This window comes from Convolutriloba macropyga, chromosome 8 (genome assembly GCF_964194025.1).
Source record: "Convolutriloba macropyga chromosome 8, txConMacr16.3, whole genome shotgun sequence".
NCBI classification, from domain to species: Eukaryota; Metazoa; Xenacoelomorpha; order Acoela; family Convolutidae; genus Convolutriloba; species Convolutriloba macropyga.
The window spans coordinates 144,185-165,038 of NC_134475.1; the positions used below are offsets into that span (position 1 = coordinate 144,185).

At 33.7% G+C, this 20,854-nt stretch overlaps 1 protein-coding gene across 1 annotated transcript in view; it reads right to left on the minus strand.

Moving 5' to 3' along the window:
• The window catches only part of LOC142343840 (uncharacterized), a 42,329-nt gene that overhangs the window by 5,321 nt on the left and 16,154 nt on the right, over window positions 1-20,854 (minus strand). The window contains exons 4-6 of the mRNA XM_075395204.1: window positions 14,641-14,786; window positions 13,498-14,425; window positions 12,460-12,687 (exon numbers count right to left, since the gene is read on the minus strand). Coding sequence (XP_075251319.1) covers window positions 12,460-12,687; window positions 13,498-14,425; window positions 14,641-14,786 — 1,302 coding nt within the window. The remainder of the gene's footprint in view (window positions 1-12,459; window positions 12,688-13,497; window positions 14,426-14,640; window positions 14,787-20,854) is intronic.

Sequence of the window (20,854 nt, forward strand, 5' to 3'; positions counted from 1 at the left end):
GTTAAAAAGGTTCATAATTCGCAAAGCTTGGCTTTAACAGAAACACTCATTGCAATCTATGCTTTAAATCGAATGTATCGAAACTTATTTAAAGTGAAATGCAAAAATTTCATAGAAACGTAAATCGAAACATATTTTTAAGAAACGCAAAAATGTTAACAAAAATGAAGTTGAATTTTTTGTATATATTCAGATTTAATTTTCATGTAAAATACCAATGCAACTTTTTTTAATGAATTGCAGCTTCAAAAAAATTTTCAGGAAACACAAAACCAGCCAAATTATTCAAACGGAAGCCAAATTATAGCTAAATGCCAATTGATATCTTTTTTATACTTTTCGTAAAATGACTCAAAAACGAACTGAAAACCGAACCACCAAAAAACGAAAAAACAACTCGTATAATTTTTGTTGCTTTAAGTTGTCCAAAAGGACATTCCGTTATCCAAAAGGGGCCCATGCGCTTCAAAACCATTCAAATATTCTGAACACAAAAGACTTGTAGAATATTTTAGAGGCAAAACTCAATTAAATTGGCATAAACATCAGAGATCTTGAAACCTTTTTAGTTTCTTTTTTTTACATCGGAGTATTACAAACCAAACGTACTGAAAATTTCTTTAGGTTGAAAAAGAACTATTGCTGGATTAGGGTTTGCATGGAGAATTTTGATTCTCGTAAATTTTATGCTTCATTATTGTCGTCTAGTGCCTCTAGAAGTGTTTCATTTTTAAAAACTGTCTAGACCAAGTGCTGCGTCGTTGTTTTTTATATAAAAACTTGGCTCATCCCGCCTGAATTGTTGATATCAGATTATAGAAATATGGCATTACAGATATTAGTTTTTGGCGAACATCCGAATATTTTCAAAAAATTGCCAACAACCTAAAAAATTATGGAAATTGTCAGCCCAAAACAGCTTATAGGTATAATGGAAAAAAGTCATCTTCCAGTCCGCTGAAATTTTTACTTATCATTCACTCTCATTTTGAGACCACGAATCCGGTACTAAGACGTGTCTTCTAAGAACTTGAAACCAGTCTTGTTCGAATTCAGTACTCATTCGTTTTCACAACAAATGAGGCCGTTAATTTTACTCAACATAATTCCAACAAACTAAAATAACTGTAAACTTGTGCTTTTAGGAACTCAGTTGTGAGGAAAATAGTGAAGTCAGTAAAATTGATGGAATTAGGAGTGAAACAAAAATAGGACTATTCCATTAACACAAATATTTTTTGCATCATTTTGAAATCATTTTCTGTCAAACCTAATTTAATAGCAGTAATTAGCACTAATCTTATCAGGTATGAGCAATCAGAAAAAAATTTGATCGCAGATGGCACCGATTTATCCTAATTTTTCTAATTTCTATATATTTCTCCTTTTTAACTACTGTCATTTAGCACATCCAAGGGACATAATTTTGGGATGGAAACCAACTACAGTTTTGTCTATTTTATTGACATCTCTTCAAACGCTCACTCTATTATGCACAAAATTAAGTTTATCTCCTATAAAGTAAGACAGAAGAGCTGATTAAACTTACTTTTCTGGACATACATTCTTGTCGCTATTGACTACTGGCCTTGTTTGCTAATGAGCTTTGCAATCTAGTGAAGAAAAAAAAGGAGTCATATGTCACCCAAATATGCATATTTCAGATGCAGTAGTCCCATTGTTGTTTTGTTGAAACATTGATAGTTCTAAGTGAAAGTGTTTATCTTGGTAACTGGTCATTTTGTGGACAGCTTTTTCAATATAACAATTATCAGCTTGTTTCTACTATATTCTTTAATACTTATACATTAAAAATTATTCAGGGTTTTGTCAAATCCTGCGTAAGGCATCACTCGTGAAGCTCAGGGCGAGTCTTGATAAATCTTGGCACGTCGTAAGACTTGAAATAAAACGTCATCAGCACTGATTTGTTAAACCAAAACGTGAATTTCGCTGTACAAGTTCTGATGAACAATTGAAATTCGCCCGGCCAAATTTTAAATGAAATTTCAATGAACACATTTGAGCAACTTCACTGTCATCATCATCATCATCTTCTTATAAAAAAGTATAGCCGATTTAATGAGGGAAACGTGAACATCAAATCAACTCAAATCTTATAGGCTGCATTGAGAGAAATTTGTCGGGTTTGTTTTGGGTTCTTTATAAAGAGAATATTTATACCATCAAGTTGTAGCGACAACATTGAGTTACAGCAATCAAGTTCCCCTTGTTATGTCACAATCATGCAATCAACAAAACGAGAGTTAAAATTCATCCCGCCCAGTTACGATTCAAATCATTCTGCCATTTATACACAGTACTCTACAGTTTTCGACATACTACTTTCTTTAAAAATAGACCTCACATTATAAGACCACACCTATTAAAAGGCTTCAGCAATTTATCACTGTCTGGTGAACAGACGCAGCCCCACAAAAATATCATAACAAGTTACTAATTGGTATGTCCGTGAGCTATTAATACAAAAGGGTCAGCCCAGAGCAAAATACAGAAATTAACCAAAATGGAATTTAAAAATGGGATATTTTCATTCAAGCAGATTATTATCAGCAATGATTTTATAAATTTTACAAAAAAAATTGAGTTGTATCGAAAGAATAAAATTTTCTGAAGGAATTCTGAAAACTAAAAAGATTCCAGAATTGATATTAAAACCGTAGAAATTTACTATCAATTTTAATTCAAGATAATTTTTTTTCCAAACAACATCAGTCATTGCAACTTAAAACACCTCAATTGGATCAACAGGAAAAGCCACCAAAAATCAGGCACTTGTTTGAAACGGCTGCCCTAAAAGGATGAACATTTGCTCAACAATTATACAAAAGTTTTGCTCAAATGTAAAAAATGAAATGGAGCAAAATTTTTGTGCTCATTTTTGTTGCATCCAGGACTAGGATTTACTTTCCTTGACACGTATGCTAGATTAATCTCCTCTCCAAAACATTTTTTTGTGGACTGAAAAGAAAATGAAACACAAACATCATGATTTGGAGGAAACTTGAGTATCTAAAACTAGCGTTTGAGAAAACAACACAATACGTTGGCACAAATAATTTACCAAAATTTTGCATGCTCAATTCATGAAACTGTGTACCGATAATTAAGACCTTTATTCGCATTAGAAAAACTAAATCCAGTAAGGGAATTTAAATAGCCACTGAGAAAAGGATCAAAGCATCTGAAAACAGCATTCGCAAAGTTGTATTGATCTGATTGTTCCGACACAATTTCAATTTTTTCTCATTCAGTTTATTTGACTTGGCCATCAAGTATTGCCCATATACCAATGTTTTGGCAAGACAAGTTTTAACCAATCAATAATTAGTTTAGGTTATCACCCGCCCAAGGATTCTTCTTTTTGAATGGATAAAAACAACATCAGTTTATAACACAAATACGGATGTCATCTTTATAGATAAAAAAGAAACATATAGAATCATAAGTTGAAAAAGGTTCATAATTCGCAAAGCTTGGCTTTAACAGAAACACTCATTGCAATCTATGCTTTAAATTGAATGTATCGAAACTTATTTAAAGTGAAATGCAAAAATTTCATAGAAACGTAAATCGAAACATATTTTTAAGAAACGCAAAAATGTTAACAAAAATGAAGTTGAATTTTTTGTATATATTCAGATTTAATTTTCATGTAAAATACCAATGCAACTTTTTTTAATGAATTGCAGCTTCAAAAAAATTTTCAGGAAACACAAAACCAGCCAAATTATTCAAACGGAAGCCAAATTATAGCTAAATGCCAATTGATATCTTTTTTTATAATTTTCGTAAAATGACTCAAAAACGAACTGAAAACCGAACCACCAAAAAAATAAAAAACAACTCGTATAATTTTTGTTGCTTTAAGTTGTCAAAAAGGACATTCCGTTATCCAAAAGGGGCCCATGCGCTTCAAAACCTTTCAAATATTCTGAAGACAAAAGCCTTGTAGAATTGTTTTAGAGGCAAAACTCAATTAAATTGGCATAAACATCAGAGATCTTGAAACATTTTTAGTTTCTTTTTTTCACATCGGAGTATTACAAACCAAACGTACTGAAAATTTCTTTAGGTTGAAAAAGAAATATTGCTGGATTAGGGTTTGCATGGAGAATTTTGATTCTCGTAAATTTTATGCTTCATTATTGTCGTCTAGTGCCTCTAGAAGTGCTTCATTTTTAAAAACTGTCTAGACCAAGTGCTGCGTCGGTGCTCTTTTATATAAAATCTTGGCTCATCCCACTTGAATTGTTGATATTAGACTATAGAAATGTGGCATTACAGATATTAGTTTTTGGCGAACATCCGAATATTTTCAAAAAATTGCCAACAACCTAAAAATTATTGACATTGTCAGCCCAAAACAGCTTATAGGTATAATGGAAAAAAATCACCTTCTAGTCCGCTGAAATTTTTACTTATCATTCTTTCTCATATTGAGACCACGAATCAGGTACTAAGACGTGTCTTCTAAGACCTTGAAACCAGTCTTGTTCGAATCCAGTACTCATTTGTTTTCACAACAAATGAGCCTGCTAATTTTACTCAACATAGTTCCAATAAACAAAAATGATTGTAAAATTGTGCTTTTAGGAACTGCGTTGTGAGGAAAACAATAAAGTTAGTAAAATTGATGGAATAAGGAGTTAAACAAAAAGAAGATTATTCCATTAACACAAATATTTTTTGCATCATTTTGAAATCAATTTCTGTCGAATTTAATTTAATAGCAGAAATTAGCACTAATCTTATCAGAAGTGAGCAATCAGAAAAAAATTTGATCGCAGATGGCACCAATTTATCCTAATTTCTCTAATTTCTTTATATTTCTCCTTTTTAACTACTGTCATTTTGCACATCCAAGAGACATAATTTTGGGATGGAAACTAACTACAGTTTTGTCTATTTTATTGACATCCCTTCAAACGTTCACTCTATTATGCACAAAATGAAGTTTATCTCCTGTAAAGTAAAACAGTAGAGCTGATTAAACATACTTTTCTGGACATACTTTCTTGTCGCTATTGACTACTGGCCTTGTTTGCTAATGAGCTTTGCAATTTAGTGAAGAAAATAAAAACGGGTCAGATATCACCCAAATATGCATGTTTCAGATGCAGTCCTATTGTGGTTTTGTTGAAACATTGATATTATTGCCCATATACCGATGTTTTGGCAAGACAAGTTTTAACCAAATAATAACTAGTTTAGGTTTTCACCGGCCCAAGGATTCTTCTTTTTGAATGGATAAAAACAACATCAGTTTATAACACAAATACGGATGTCATCTTTACAGATAAAAAAGAAACATATAGAATCATAAGTTGAAAAAGGTTCATAATTCGCAAAGCTTGGCTTTAACAGAAACACTCATTGCAATCTATGCTTTAAATTGAATGTATCGAAACTTATTTAAAGTGAAATGCAAAAATTTCAAAGAAACGTAAATCGAAACATATTTTTTAAGAAACGCAAAAATGTTAACAAAAATGAAGTTGAATTTTTTGTATATATTCAGATTTAATTTTCATGTAAAATACCAATGCAACTTTTTTAATGAATTGCAGCTTCAAAAAAATTTTCAGGAAACACAAAACCAGCCAAATTATTCAAACGGAAGCCAAATTATAGCTAAATGCCAATTGATATCTTTTTTTTATAATTTTCGTAAAATGACTCAAAAACGAACTGAAAACCGAACCACCAAAAAACTAAAAACAACTCGTATAATTTTTGTTGCTTTAAGTTGTCAAAAAGGACATTCCGTTATCCAAAAGGGGCCCATGCGCTTCAAAACCTTTCAATTATTCTGAAGACAAAAGCCTTGTAGAATTGTTTTAGAGGCAAAACTCAATTAAATTGGCATAAACATCAGAGATCTTGAAACCTTTTTAGTTCTTTTTTTTACATCGGAGTATTACAAACCAAACGTACTGAAAATTTCTTTAGGTTGAAAAAGAACTATTGCTGGATTAGGGTTTGCATGGAGAATTTTGATTCCCGTAAATTTTATGCTTCATTATTGTCGTCTAGTGCCTCTAGAAGCGCTTCATTTTTAAAAACTGTCTAGACCAAGTGCTGCGTCGGTGTTCTTTTATATAAAAACTTGGCTCATCCCACTTGAATTGTTGATATTAGACTATAGAAATGTGGCATTACAGATATTAGTTTTTGGCGAACATCCGAATATTTTCAAAAAATTGCCAACAACATAAAAATTATTGACATCGTCAGCCCAAAACAGCTTATAGGTATAATGGAAAAAAATCACCTTCTAGTCCGCTGAAATTTTTACTTATCATTCATTCTCATTTTGAGACCACGAATCAGGTACTAAGACGTGTCTTCTAAGACCTTGAAACCAGTCTTGTTCGAATCCAGTACTCATTTGTTTTCACAACAAATGAGCCTGCTAATTTTACTCAACATAATTCCAATAAACTAAAATAAATGTAAAGTTGTGCTTTTAGGAACTGCGTTGTGAGGAAAACAGTGAAGTCAGTAAAATTGATGGAGTAAGGAGTGAAACAAAAACAAGACTATTCCATTAACACAAATAATTTTTTGCATCATTTTGAAATCATTTTCTGTCAAACCTAATTTAATAGCAGTAATTAGCACTAATCTTATCAGGTATGAGCAATCAGAAAAAAATTTGATCGCAGATGGCACCGATTTATCCTAATTTTTCTAATTTATTTATACTTCTCCTTTTTAACTACTGTCATTTTGCACATCCAAGAGACATAATTTTGGGATGGAAACTAACTACAGTTTTGTCTATTTTATTGACATCCCTTCAAACGTTCACTCTATTATGCACAAAATGAAGTTTATCTCCTGTAAAGTAAAACAGTAGAGCTGATTAAACTTACTTTTCTGGACATACTTTCTTGTCGCTATTGACTACTGGCCTTGTTTGCTAAGGAGCTTTGCAATTTAGTGAAGAAAATAAAAACGGGTCAGATATCACCCAAATATGCATGTTTCAGATGCAGTCCCACTGTGGTTTTGTTGAAACATTGATATAATTGCCCATATACCGATGTTTTGGTAAGACAAGTGTTAACCAAATAATAACTAATTTAGGTTTTCACCGGCCGAAGAATTGTTCTTTTGAATGGATAAAAACAACATCAGTTTGTAACACAAATAAGGATGTCATCTTTAAATATATATTAAAAAAACATATAGAATCATTAGCTAAAAAGGTTCATATTTCGCAAAGCTTGTCTGTAACAAAAACACTCATTGCAAGCTTTGCTTTAAATCGAATGTTTCAAAATTTATTTAAAATGAAACGCAAAAATTTCAGCGAAACGTAAATCGAAACATATTTTTTACGTAACGCAAAAATTTTAACAAAAATGAAGCTTTGTTCATTTTTATTGTATATTTTCAGGTTTAAGTTTCTTGTAAAATACCAATACAAATTTTTTTAATGAATTGCAGCTTACAAAAAAATTCAGGAAACGAAACCAGCCAAAAAATTCAAACGGAAGCCAAAATATAGCTAAATGCCAATTGATATCTTTTTTTTACAATTTTCGTAAAATGACTCAAAAACGAACTAAAAACTGAACCCCCAAACAGCTAAAAAGAACTCGTATAATTTTTGTTGCTTTAAGTTGTCAAAAAGGACATTCCGTTATCCAAAAGGGGCCCATGCGCTTCAAAACCTTTCAAATATTCTGAAGACAAAAGCCTTGTAGAATTGTTTTAGAGGCAAAACTCAATTAAATTGGCTTAAACATCAGAGATCTTGAAACCTTTTTAATTTCTTTTTTACATCGGTGTATTAGAAACCAAACGTACTGAAAATTTCTTTAGGTTGAAAAAGAACTATTGCTGGATTAGGGTTTGCATGGAGAATTTTGATTCTCGTAAGTTTTATGCTTCATTATTGTCGTCTAGTGCCTCTAGAAGTGCTTCGTTTTTAAAAGCTGTCTAGGCCAAGTGCTCGGTCGGTGTTTTTTTATGTAACAACTTGTCTCATCACGCCTGAATTTTTGATATCAGATTATAGAAATATGACATTACAGATATTAGTTGTCGGCGAACATCCAAATATTTTCAAAAAATTGCCAGCAACCTAAAAACTGTTGAAATCGTCAGCCCAAAACAGCTTATAGTTATAATGGAAAAAATCATCTTCTAGTCCGCTGAAATTTTTACTTACCATTCACTCTCATTTTGAGACCACGAATCCGGTACTAAGACGTGCCTGCTATGACCATGAAACCAGTCTTGTTTGAATCCAGTTCTCATTCGTTTCCACAACGAATGAGCTTGCTAAATTTACTCAACATAGTTCCAATAAACAAAAACGATTGTAAAATTGTGCTTTTAGGAACTGCGTTGTGAGGAAAACAATAAAGTTAGTAAAATTGATGGAATAAGGAGTTAAACAAAAAGAAGATTATTCCATTAACACAAATATTTTTTGCATCATTTTGAAATCAATTTCTGTCAAATTTAATTTAATAGCAGAATTTAGCACTAATCTTATCAGAACTGAGCAATCAGAAAAAAATTTGATCGCAGATGGCACCAATTTATCCTAATTTCTCTAATTTCTTTATATTTCTATTTTTTAACTACTGTCATTTTTCACATCCAAGAGACATAATTTTGGGATGGAAACCAACTACAGTTTTGTCTAATTTACTGACATCCCTTCAAACGCTCACTCTATTATGCACAAAATTAAGTTTATCTCCTATAAAGTAAGACAGTAGTGCTGAATAAACTTACTTTTCTGGACATACTTTCTTTTCGCTATTGACTACTGGCCTTGTTTGCTAAAGAGCTTTGCAATCTAGTGAAAAAAATAAAAACGAGTCAGATATCACCCAAATATGCATATATCAGATGCAGTCCCATTGTGGTTTTGTTGAAACATTGATATTATTGCCCATATACCGATGTTTTGGCAAGACAAGTTTTAACCAAATAATAACTAGTTTAGGTTTTCACCGGCCGAAGAATTATTCTTTTGAATGGATAAAAACAACATCAGTTTGTAACACAAATAAGGGTGTCATCTTTAAATATATATTAAAAAAACATATAGAATCATTAGTTAAAAAGGTTCATATTTCGCAAAGCTTGTCTGTAACAAAAACACTCATTGCAAGCTTTGCTTTAAATCAAATGTTTCAAAACTTATTTAAAATGAAACAGTTTAAAATTGCAGCTTACAGAAAAATTTTAACTTATTTAAAATTGCAGCTTACAGAAAAATTCAGTACACAAAACCAGCCAAAAAATTCAATTGGAAGCCAAAATATAGCTAAATGCCAATTGATATCTTTTCTCACAATTTTCGTAAAATGACTCAAAAACGAACTAAAAACTGAACCCCCAAACAGCTAAAAAGAACTCGTATAATTTTTGTTGCTTTAAGTTGTCAAAAAGGACATTCCGTTATCCAAAAGGGGCCCATGCGCTTCAAAACCTTTCAAATATTCTGAAGACAAAAGCCTTGTAGAATTGTTTTAGAGGCAAAACTCAATTAAATTGGCTTAAACATCAGAGATCTTGAAACCTTTTTAGTTTCTTTTTTTACATCTCTGTATTAGAAACCAAACGTACTGAAAATTTCTTTAGGTTGAAAAAAAACTATTGCTGGATTAGGGTGTGCATGGAGAATTTTGATTCTCGTAAGTTTTATGCTTCATGATTGTCGTCTAGTGCCTCTAGAAGTGCTTCATTTTTAAAAGCTGTCTAGGCCAAGTGCTGCGTCGGTGTTTTTTTATATAACAACTTGTCTCATCACGCCTGAATTGTTGATATCAGATTATAGAAATATGACATTACAGATATTAGTTTTCGGCGAACATCCGAATATTTTCAAAAAATTGCCAGCAACCTAAAAACTGTTGAAATCGTCAGCCCAAAACAGCTTATAGTTATAATGGAAAAAATCATCTTCTAGTCCGCTGAAATTTTTACTTACCATTCACTCTCATTTTGAGACCACGAATCAGGTACTAAGACGTGTCTTCTAAGACCTTGAAACCAGTCTTGTTCGAATCCAGTACTCATTTGTTTTCACAACAAATGAGCCTGCTAATTTTACTCAACATAATTCCAATAAACTAAAATAAATGTAAAGTTGTGCTTTTAGGAACTGCGTTGTGAGGAAAACAGTGAAGTCAGTAAAATTGATGGAGTAAGGAGTGAAACAAAAACAAGACTATTCCATTAACACAAATAATTTTTTGCATCATTTTGAAATCATTTTCTGTCAAACCTAATTTAATAGCAGTAATTAGCACTAATCTTATCAGGTATGAGCAATCAGAAAAAAATTTGATCGCAGATGGCACCGATTTATCCTAATTTTTCTAATTTATTTATACTTCTCCTTTTTAACTACTGTCATTTTGCACATCCAAGAGACATAATTTTGGGATGGAAACTAACTACAGTTTTGTCTATTTTATTGACATCCCTTCAAACGTTCACTCTATTATGCACAAAATGAAGTTTATCTCCTGTAAAGTAAAACAGTAGAGCTGATTAAACTTACTTTTCTGGACATACTTTCTTGTCGCTATTGACTATTGGCCTTGTTTGCTAATGAGCTTTGCAATTTAGTGAAGAAAATAAAAACGGGTCAGATATCACCCAAATATGCATATTTCAGATGCAGTCCCATTGTGGTTTTGTTGAAACATTGATATTATTACCCCATATACCGATGTTTTGGCAAGACAAGTTTTAATCAATCAATAATTAGTTTAGGTTTTCACCGGACCAAGAATTGTTCTTTTGAATGGATAAAAACAACATCAGTTTTAACACAAATAAGGATGTCATCTTTATAGATAAAATAGAAACATATAGAATCATAAGTTAAAAAGGTTCATATTTCGCAAAGCTTGTCCGTAACAAAACCACTCATTGCAAGCTATGCTTTAAATCGAATGTTTCGAAACTTATTTAAAATGAAACGCAAAAATTTCAGTGAAATGTAAATCGAAACATATTTTTTACAAAAAAAATGAAGCTTTGTTGAATTTTTTTGTATATATTCAGATTTAGGTTTCTTGTAAAATACCAATGCACTTTTTTTTAATGAATTGCAGCTTCCAGAAAAATTTCAGGAAACACAAAACCAGCCAAATTATTCAAACGGAAGCCAAATTATAGCTAAATGCCAATTGATATCTTTTTTTATAATTTTCGTAAAATGACTCAAAAACGAACTGAAAACCGAACCACCAAAAAACTAAAAACAACTCGTATAATTTTTGTTGCTTTAAGTTGTCAAAACGGACATTCCGTTATCCAATAGGGGCCCATGCGCTCCAAAAGTTTTCAAATATTCTCAAGATAAAAGCCTGGTAGAATTGTTTTAGAGGCATAATTCATTTAAATTGGCATAATAAGCATCATAGATCTTGAAACCTTTTTAGTTTCACTTCTTTACATCGGAGTATTACAATCCTCTGTTTTAAAATTTGCATACAAAAATCCCATCCTAAATGATCTGTTCATAGAGAGGCAATTTGGGTGCGTCTGAAAACTTTTTTGTTCAGCTTAAAGATAAAAGGACAGTTTGAGTTTAAATATGTTGCAATACAGTACTCGTCGTAAGTGGAATCATGTTTGTTGAAGTTTCAATCATTTAAATTTCTATTTTTACAATCACATACTTTCTAACTTTGGAGCTACTTTAAACCGACTTAAGATCCTTTGTTTTTGGTATAAGTTATCAATTTTTTCTGTATAAGTTAAACATCAACGACAAACGAAAGCCCTTATGATTTCTTCTTCGGTATCGTCGGCTTCTTTAGTTTCAAACGAATTAAAATATTTGGTATGATCAGTATCTAAACGTAAACCTACGTAACCTTTGGTATCTACGGTTTCAAAAAAAAAGAAACTGTTGTTCAGTTTTTAACCATGAGATCATACCAAAACCCCGTGACTGTAATAATGATCAGGTTCCTAATCAGTGTTCAACAGGCCACAATTTTAAATTTAAAATCAAACAAGAAATTTTTATGCAACCAGTTTAGGTTTGCACCAACAAGATTACGAGAAATTTCATTAAATTTACAGAATTTCTTTTAAAGAAGTACATTTGAAATTCTTTCCAACGGAACGCTATCATATCGTTCTTACTCTACTATAAACAAAAAAACTTACAATTTTGTATGGAAAAACAGGATTTCTTACGTTTCAAACCAAGGGTACTGATCATTTCTTATGTTTAAAATCAAATTTCCGCCAATTTCTTATGTTAGAAACCAAACATACCAAACATTTCTTGCGTCGTTTTTGCTCGGTGTTCTGCTGTAGAGATTTATAGTGATTATTGGTCATCAGAGCCCCTTACACAACCCCCCCCCCCCCTACACGTTTAAAGTCTTTCCACGTGTCGAGTCTAGATCTGGGGTTGAGGCGAACCTAACTTTGTCTGACCTCTGAGCAATGTTGAACTGTCGGTTGAATGCAGCATATACGAAGTAGTTGATGATGAAGTTGCAATTGTAGACATTCATGGACACTGCGTGGAAGTCGAACCTGACCTCAGGATCAAATTTGCCTCTGAAAATCTCGAGTCCGTTGAAGATGATGTTTGGAGTGACGAAGACGATGAAACCGATGCTCACAATCAAAAGGGCTGTAGTCGCACCTCCCATTCTGCGACTAAACAGTTAGTTGTAATTGAAAGTATAGTTTGAATGAAATAATAAAGAATTTTTGGAGATATTGAGTAAATCCAAAATCCAAATATTCCATATATTGAAGAAACTAATGTATTTCGGATTTAATTAAGTTTCATATGTATTGGGTTATCTAAATTAACTCCATGAAAAATTTTCAATAAACACATTTGATTCAGCAGATTTTAAAGAATTAAAACGAATAAAATGTGTTTTGAGATATCTCAATGCTCAGTTGAGACATTTTTCTAGAATACTCATTGAATGCGCTTTAAGAAAGTAATTGGGCTACACACGCATGTTAGATATTTGACGAACAAGGAGAAGACCCAGACGAGTTTTGGAAATATTTCGTGATAAAACTATGGCACACCTTATCAACGGAGCGTCAAAATTACTAGTGGGAGGAAGATGGTGGCGGAAAAGAACCGTTATATATATATATATATATATATATATATATATATATATATATATATATATTTGGGATCATTTCAAAAAATGCCCCCTCCCCCCTTTGGTACCCAGAAGAGAATCAAGAGAATCACTCTCCCCCTCTGTGGTACAGCTTAGGGCATTTTTCTTCGCGTAAAGTTCACATTGCATACTATCAGTCTAAGTGCGATTGCGGACCTCTGTCAACGGCCATGCCTCCCGACGAGCGCTGTGGGATGTAAACCGGATTTGCCGATTGGTTATCGCGGCAAAGCCTACCCGCAATTGAAAATTTGTTCTGTTTCATATTCTAATGCTCCCGCACACTTCTCTCCCCCGCTTCCAAAAATTTATTTACCGAGGTCTGTTTCCACTGCAGTCAGGGGCCGTAGTCGTTTCATTTTTGGGTGGTTTTGGGTGACCTTCCGGTTCCAAGGTTGCCTGTGACACCTTGGGAGGTAATCGTTTTCTTTCCATCATTTTAATGCTCTCTTTCCGAATCTGCTGCTCTGGCGGAGTTTGAAGAACTACCTTACGATCTGAAAAGACAAAGCTATGAATGTCTTGAGAACTGCTGGTTGGGGTGCTAAGCTGATTGACAGCCGGAACCGGGTTCACAACTGCCGATTTTTTGGGTTCGATCATGTGATTTGACACCCCAGTTTCGCAGTCCTTAATTAGTCCAGGTGCCGACTTCTTTCTGATGTCCTTCGGGCCTCTGGATTCGCCTAACTCTGCAGGACTTTGACTAGATTTGCAACTGAGATCCTCAGCGCTGGATACCCGTTTTGTTGTTGCAGAGACGGAAGGACTGGATGGGATATCTGGTAGCCGTTCTGCAATCGAAGAGACTTGAAGCGACATCTGGCGAGTCTTGACGACAACAGTTGATGTTTGTTGCTCATTTGCTGGTTTTGGAGGCGGTGCCGGCTCTCGTGCTGCAGTTGAGACCTCGTTGTGACCTACCGCAGGTCGTCGGTTTGTTGCTCCGTGTTCGGTTGGGGGTGTTTTGGGCTGGACTGATTGGGCCAGATATTCGGGGATGGTCAAATCGGTGTTGTTGAAAAGAGGAGGGCTTGATATGGGAGTGTAAACAGGAGTGAGGTGCCAGTTTATAGTGGTGAGAGGTGTCTTGTTTGAAGCGATGCTTGTTCTCTTGTTCGAAGGTCGTCTGCTGTTGTGGGAGTTATTGTGACTGTCCATGCCAGTGTCTGGGTTGTTGTCATGGTTGCCAATTGTGCCGTACTGGACTGGCTGCTGAGAATCCGGCCGAGTACTTTCATTTCCTATAATTTGAAAAAAAAATGTTTGAGTTTAAATTCTAACGCCTTTACTACACAATTTTTTAATTAATTTTCATCTTGTTACGCCTACGCATGATTTTTAGAAGTTCAATTTTTTTGTATTCCACTGATATTAATGTTTCTGTGATACAAGTTTGCTTTTATTTATCATCAGAAATGTGAATAGTTGATAGTTGATAATTGATGATTGTGGTGACCTTGTATGACGAAGGATCTCTCGATGTCTCCACATGAGGATGGCATGGACTGTCGTCTCAGAGTCATTTTGAGGTGTCTGATTCTAGTCAAGATCAACACATACACCACAAACATCAACACACTGTCTATCACCAACATTCCACACCTGCATAATCACTAGTAGCAATCACTAGTACATTCGGGTCTTTCCAATTATAGCCCCCCCATGGAATTGTAGCCCCCCATTATGGTATGATTACCATGATTGGGGGTCTATAGATTATCTGACCACTAAGCTGGGGGGGGGGGGTATAATGGGAAAGACCCGTACATTCATTACGCATCTTTTTTTCTAACAGCAACCCCCCCCCCCCCCCCTAAATACCATATACATGAGTACCACACAAAATTTAAGTTTCCGCTATTTGTAAAGATATTATTACACTCGTATTGCATTGGAAAAAGAAGAGAGGCTTGGTATATTGAAAGCACTTTTTAATGATTTTCCGAAGCATCAGACATATATAGGCCTCAATGTATGTGATAACTCCAAAAATGATGTAACATAGACGTTTTTAATCGGTGCTTACAATACTTGTAACACGATCCCGTTTATTTCAACAGCTATTACTTCCAAACATTCGCTATTTTAGCATGCAATAAATGCATATTGCGCATATATGAATGCATGTACAAGCAAAGTTAGCACTATCAGTTACTTATACATGTATTAGTGGGGTGTGCAAAACTTCTGGGGGACTCTTCCAGACAAAATCTCTGATTACATGTTCTGAGCTCCCAATAATGTTTTAAATTTTGTCTCAAAATCTGTACGGAAAAATTCTTTGATATGAACTCTTATTTGAGGCTCTATTCAAGATCAAGGGGCTGGGAATTAGAACCAAGCTTTGCGCCCGTTTGGCTCTACCGGCGTCCTCTTGTCTCATAAGGAAAACCATGTCATATATAACTGAACATTTGTTTAACTTAAAAGGTCGATAAACCAAAAGATGTTTAGACAATTTTAGGCTACGTTTGAAATACTAAGACAGACATTTTCGACTTTGAAGCAACAATCGAACTCTGCAAAATTAACCTCGCCTCAAAAATGTAAGAAAAAACACATTGAATTCCCATTAAGTTATTAACAGCAAACAACTAAATGGGCAGTGTAGGTCAGAGTATAAATGAAACAAAACTAAATATATATTACGGTTTAATTTTGAGACAGTGTTACTATGAAAACTTAAAACTTTTCCATGATGCCTTGCCGTACGACGCATTATTTGAGTTTTGTTTAAATAAATGAAAGAAAAACTTTTTAAGACCAGAACTATTGGTCTTGCATCCATTTCAACTATGTTGTAAAAAAATTACGTTGAGAAATTTATTATGAAGGGTTGAGCCGATATTCAGGATAGAGTTTTCTAGTGCAGATGAGTATATTTGTGATTGAAGCAGTATTTTTTGGTTCGCTGGCTGTAGCGTAGATTTGATGTTGGTAAGTGTAGTTTTTCGAAAATCGGAAGCTGGTTACTGATAACTTTCATAAAAAAATTTTGTAAAATGTATTCCAAGAAAAATTTTATTGGCAGAATTTGTTGTTTTAGTTTTAGATCAGAAGAATTGTCGTACTTTGCGATTGAAACACGTCTTTACAGACCAGGTTAATTGTTTCTCCAAGGTAATGAAGCTATTGTTTTCTGAGCTGGCCAGTAAAAGGCCTGGGTAGTGTAGAAGACTTATCACTAAGGCGTTCAGGAGTAGTAGTCTTGTCTGTTCAGGTAACGGGCGTGAAATACGTTTTAATGTTTCTATTCCTGTAGCCATTTCGCGTAAAACGTGTTTAAATTCTTCTTAAAAAATTAATGTGCAATCAAGATAAATTTCGAGGTATTTTACGCAATTGACGTTTTGTATTTTGTAATTACCAATTAACAGATTGTTTCTTTTGGTTTCTTATAGATTTGATTTTTTCGAGAATGTAATAAACTCAGTTTTTGAGTGATTGAGCATGAGACCGTGTTTTTTGTAATATTCATATATATTTCTTAAGGATTTTTCAGAATTATATGTTGCTAATTTTAGGTCCGTATAGTATGTAAGAATGATAGTTACATCGCCGTATTGAATTATTTTTGCATTAGCAAGTATTTGTTTGTTCAAGTCATTAATGTACAGGTTAAAAAGAAGGGGACCCAATATTGTTCCCTGTCGGACACCTTGATATAACCCAATCCAACCGGAATCCACATGATTGACAATGGTTTTTTTGTAGACTGCGTGATAAATAATTTTTTATTAGGTTTAGGGCATTTTTGGAAAATCTTAATTCATGCAGTTTATGAAGAAAGATCTTGTGGCTTATCGAATCGAAAACTCTAGACAGATCTAGTAGAGCTGCAATAATAAAATTATTTTTATTTATATGGTGCCTTATAGTTTCAAAACAGTAAACGAGGGGGTCAATCGTTGAGACTTTGTTACGAAAACCAAATTGAGTATTGGAAAGCAACCCAAACTTTTCAAGATATTCTAACGCTCAAAAACTTTTGCTAGTGAGCTGGTAAATGACATTGGTCTGTAGTTCTCAGGCAAAGAGTTGTCCCATCTTTTAAAAATTGGAGTAATAACTTTTTAAGATCTTCAGGAAAATTTCCTTCAGCTAAAAATTGGTCAAAAAGCAACTTATTTGGACCGGCTAAAAAAACATCTTCAAGAGCCCATGATGGGATATCCATGGTGGGTATGAAGCACCTGATGGCTTGTTTGAGTTCCAATTTTTTAGAGTCAGTAAAACTTCCTTTGTGGTTACGAATCTAAAATCAAAACGGTTTTTAGATGTTCTATGGTTGCTGGGAAAAAGTTGCAAGCGCTTCCAATTTAGTCACCTAACTTAGAAAATTTATAGGTGAGCAATTGAGTTATTTCGTAGTTATTAGTAATGACTTCATCAAAACAGTTTTTGAGGTAAAAGTTATCTTGGGAGAACTTAGTAGAGTTTCTTGAGTCCTTTATAATATTCCATATTGTTTTTTCCGATGCTTTTTTAAAGATGCTCTTTATTAAATCATTGCTCTCTAGTTTAATTTTGGATTTATCTGTCCGTATGAAGACCGTTCTTAGAGGGGCGTGATAGCAGATCACTTTGGTCAAAATTTTCTTAAAGATACGATACATGTCTTCAGCGTCAGATGCTGTGTAAAAAACATCCCAATCAATGTGTTTCAGGTCTTTTAGGTATAAAATTTTATAATATTTTGATTTGTCAAAGATTATTTTTCTTCTTGCAGGCTGGTTTTTATTTGTAGTTACATTCTTTATCATTGCAATAGCTTTGTGATCCAATATAATGGGTGATTCAAAAGCAAAAACAGTGGAATGAGGCAGCTCATCATCCTTGATTAGAAAATCAACCAGAGTTTGTTGACCACTGACAGACCGTAAGTTACAAGAATTGTGTCCGTTTTGTTTCCTTCGTTTGGGTTAAGATAATTTATATTGAAATCTTAAAGTAATAAATTTTTTCGCTTTTTTGTTATTCCTTAATATGTTTGCAATGCTAATCCTTCGAGAAACATGTCAGTTTTAGATTTTTCAGGATTATAAGAACCATTCACAAGCAGTGATAGAAACTTTTTTGTAGGGTAGAAGGAGCGCAACCCAAATTGTTTCGAAGTCTTTGCTAACTTTTGGAAAATCATTACGGTTTTTTGGATGGAAAATTTTGAGGATTAGCAGCCTTACGCCAACACCCTTTGACTTTTCAGATATTTGGTCACATCTGATGCAAGAATAGTAGTTGCTGTCTATGCACCAAAGATTAGTCAAACATGTTTCCATAAAAGCAAATACAGTTTTGTTTGAGCATTCTCTTATTGTCTTTTTCAGCTGTTCTCTTTTCTTGATTAAACAACGGCAATTTAATTGAAAGAATCATAATGGATCTATAAACTTTTTTTCGGAGAGGAAATTTTTATAGGTTAGCGGTGGCCCACGATTACGTTCAACATCACCACAATTTAACAGGTTAATAAAAATTCCAAATAGAACATAATTATTTAAAAGTTTCTGAAATATAACAAAAGCACAACGTCGTAGAGCAAGGCACTTATTTTTTTTAATAAAAAGAAAAAGTTTTTACAATTCAGATATGCCCATAGTGGTTGCCCCAATGTTTTCAGAGACGCAGGAAGAAAGGCCTCAAACAACAGCAAGGCTACCAAAATGAACAAATATTGTTTATTGTTGATCATAAGGAGAGTTTCACGTTTTTCTTCTCATTTTGACCTCAACACAGCTCACGTTATTAAGGTGAATATCTATAGAAAGCATTCTTCTTGTATGGATAGGCATATGAGGTGTTAGAGTACTGCCTGTTTACAGGAGGATTTCTCGACGACCTTTTTTTTAGCTTGAAGTGTTAGAGATGAAAGTGTTTGACGTATTGGCATAAGTAGGATGCGTCTCTCGGGTTTTCGAGATCAGACCATCGGAAGTGTCAAATAGAATTCGCATTAGATGGTTTTTTATTGTACTCGCCGTTCTCGTAGACCGTTGAATCAATTTCACGACCAATGTACTTTGTTTTTGCCCCGATCTTTTTGTTTAAATCCAAAATATTGATATCAGGATCATTGTTGCAGTAAGTTTTGATTAAGTCATTGAACTCATCGTACATCCTATTTTTGCCATATTGGCGCTTAGATTTTTCATCGTGATTACTCTCATCAGGTAAAATTTGTCTGGATTGAATTTTTCCCGACATAAATTTACCGGCTGTTTGTATTGTTCAAATACATCTCCTGGTTTGCGTTTGAATTCGAGAAAGCTGTTTGTCCCATCTTTTAATATTACTGTTTTCATTTTTGCCTCGAAGTATTTTTTCAATTTTTCCAATTTTTCTATTGTCGTCGTGCCCCTATGTGCATGAACTGTTATATCGGTTGGAATAGTTCTGTCGGTTTCTAACTTTCCGATAATGCAACTGTCTGTGAATAGAAAAGCGCATTTGATCTGTACATTTGATCTGTACAAATTGGCGGTCGTACATTTGATTTGTACGACTGTCATTATGATTTGACCAATAATAATTCAAAAGCAACAGAAGTAAAATTAAACAGATTTTAGCTGTTTGGTTTTGTTTTCATCGAAGCGTCATCAAAAACGAATGCTCTAAAACCGCAAGTGCTTCAAAACTAAAAAACTAAAAAAAAATGAGGAAGTTTCAGTTCGAATTTCATATTGAGCTATTTGCTAAATCTGTTCCGAGATCAATTTTCATAACCATTTTCCAATGGAGCAGCGGGATTTTTCAAAGTGAATACGAGAAGTGGGATTTCTGGGCTACTTTCTTTATGTGGGATAACTTTTATTTGAATTAAAAATATTCCTAACTTAAACATCATTATCCCTCCAGCCATAATTAATCAGGCCATTACCCAATTTCACAAATTGAGAAGTTTGGTTTTGGCTTTTTATAAATTTAACAATGAGGCTCGGTAATGTGCATTTGCGCATAAAGTTCCGAACCCACTCATCCACATTTTGGCATAACTGTCTACCATATGAGGAATTGATAGAACCACCTCCCCAAAAAAAATGGTTTATGAACAAAAACATAGCCTCCAACGCAAACAACTCAGTGGAGCAAAAAATGTCTCATTAGCCTGATGAGATCTGCCATCATTAAGAAAGCGAGTCAAGACGAACAGCAAAATAAAAAAAAACAATAAACCTTAATGAAATCCAAAAATTATGTGCAATTTTTTAAAGAAAAAAACTCATTATTGAGGTCAAAAGAACTTCAAAAAGACTGAAACTAAGCGAAAAGACGTGTTTTTCACTAGAAAAGAACAGGGGACCACTTCATAATAAGACTCCGTAAAAATTAGAGAAAGAAGAATGAAAAACAGCAAAGTTAAAAAAAGTTGGCTTACACGTTCAAAAACATTTATTTTAAAAGTAATGAAAACCATTAGACAGAAATTGAAAACATCCAACAAGTTTATGATCACATACGCCTCTATAGGAACTTAGTAAAACTTGTCATTGCTCAATTTTATATGTGGGTACAAAAAGAACAACAAATAGAGACCACAAACAAAAATTCAAATAGAACTTGCGAGAAAAGGCTGTCAAAGAGGTAAAGCCATTCAATTGAGCCTTCCTCGAGTTTCAATAAGGTGTTATGCGACCTGCCATAATTGAGAATAGGTAGCAAGCCACCAAAAA